General features: G+C 43.7%; 1 protein-coding gene across 3 annotated transcripts; it reads right to left on the minus strand.

The window, feature by feature from the left end:
- Window positions 1-246, minus strand: LOC110330184 (keratin-associated protein 16-3-like). 3 transcript variants are annotated; one of them, XM_021210145.1, is made up of 2 exons: window positions 189-246; window positions 1-119 (listed from the first exon to the last, which is right to left on the minus strand). In XM_021210145.1, the coding sequence occupies exons 1-2, from the start codon at window positions 244-246 to the stop codon at window positions 1-3; spliced, it is 177 nt and encodes a 58-aa protein (XP_021065804.1). The 3 variants fall into 3 exon arrangements, with proteins under 3 accessions (XP_021065804.1, XP_029400061.1, XP_021065802.1); XM_029544201.1 differs by having other exon boundaries at window positions 1-65; window positions 120-246; XM_021210143.1 differs by having other exon boundaries at window positions 1-246.
- Between the last annotated feature and the right edge of the window lie 633 nt (window positions 247-879).

Raw genomic sequence — 879 nt, forward strand, 5'->3', positions numbered from 1 at the left:
TCAATAGAAGCTGGAGAACCCATATCCTCCACAGCAGGAAGGGCGGCAGCAGCCATATCCGTAGCCTCCGTAGCCAGAGCCGTATCCGTAGCTTCCACAGCCAGAGCCATATCCAAAGCCTCCATAGCCACAACCGTAGCCCAGTCTGCGGATGCTGTTACATCCAGAGCCAAAGCCACAGCCCAGGCCGCCAAAGCCACCATAGCCATAGCCCAGGCCTCCGTAGTAGCCGCTGTAGTAGCTCATGGTGTTGGGAGTGGTAGGTCTCCTTGGTAGTTGAAGGACAATGTTGTCAGTGCAACTCCACATGGACATTTATATATACTGGGAGAAGCCACACCTCTAAATATCATTCATTAAGACATACTGAAAACTATGAGGCCAATCTTGTTTCTTAGGACTCAACCGCATCCTCTCTTTGTTTGTTTGACTGGTGATTTAAAGGTTGTGCAATGTGTTTGATGGACTGCTTTATTCGGATGCCTAGGAAAACGTTTTGCCTCTAATAAAACAAACCACTGTGCTGTTTATGGTACCCATGCATGCTTGAGTTCCAGGGTTTCAAACTCTATAATAAAATCCTTAGCTTCAAATACTCAAATGGTATCACATGAGTGTTCGTTTGTCCTGTAACTTCAACCTTCTTTTGACATTCTGTAGTTGAAAGACATTTTTCCTAAAGCAAGTAGGTGTGCCATCATTATTTTGCCAAGAAGTTTTGCACTGAATCATAACTGTTGAAGTGCTCCATTTGCAAGATGACTATCAACCATGATGTGTGTCTTAATACTGTACATTCTCAACCCAGCTGAGAACCACACTGTGTGGAATGCATAGATCATATCTATGTTGATTTTTTAGTAACCAATAAATTCTGTA

The sequence above is a fragment of the Mus pahari genome, chromosome 12, assembly GCF_900095145.1.
Source record: "Mus pahari chromosome 12, PAHARI_EIJ_v1.1, whole genome shotgun sequence".
Classification (NCBI taxonomy): domain Eukaryota; kingdom Metazoa; phylum Chordata; class Mammalia; order Rodentia; family Muridae; genus Mus; species Mus pahari.

What these genes read in the sequence shown, in the direction of transcription:
- LOC110330184 (XM_021210143.1), bottom strand. Translation starts at nt 246, where the DNA reads ATGAGCTACTACAGCGGCTACTACGGAGGCCTGGGCTATGGCTATGGT.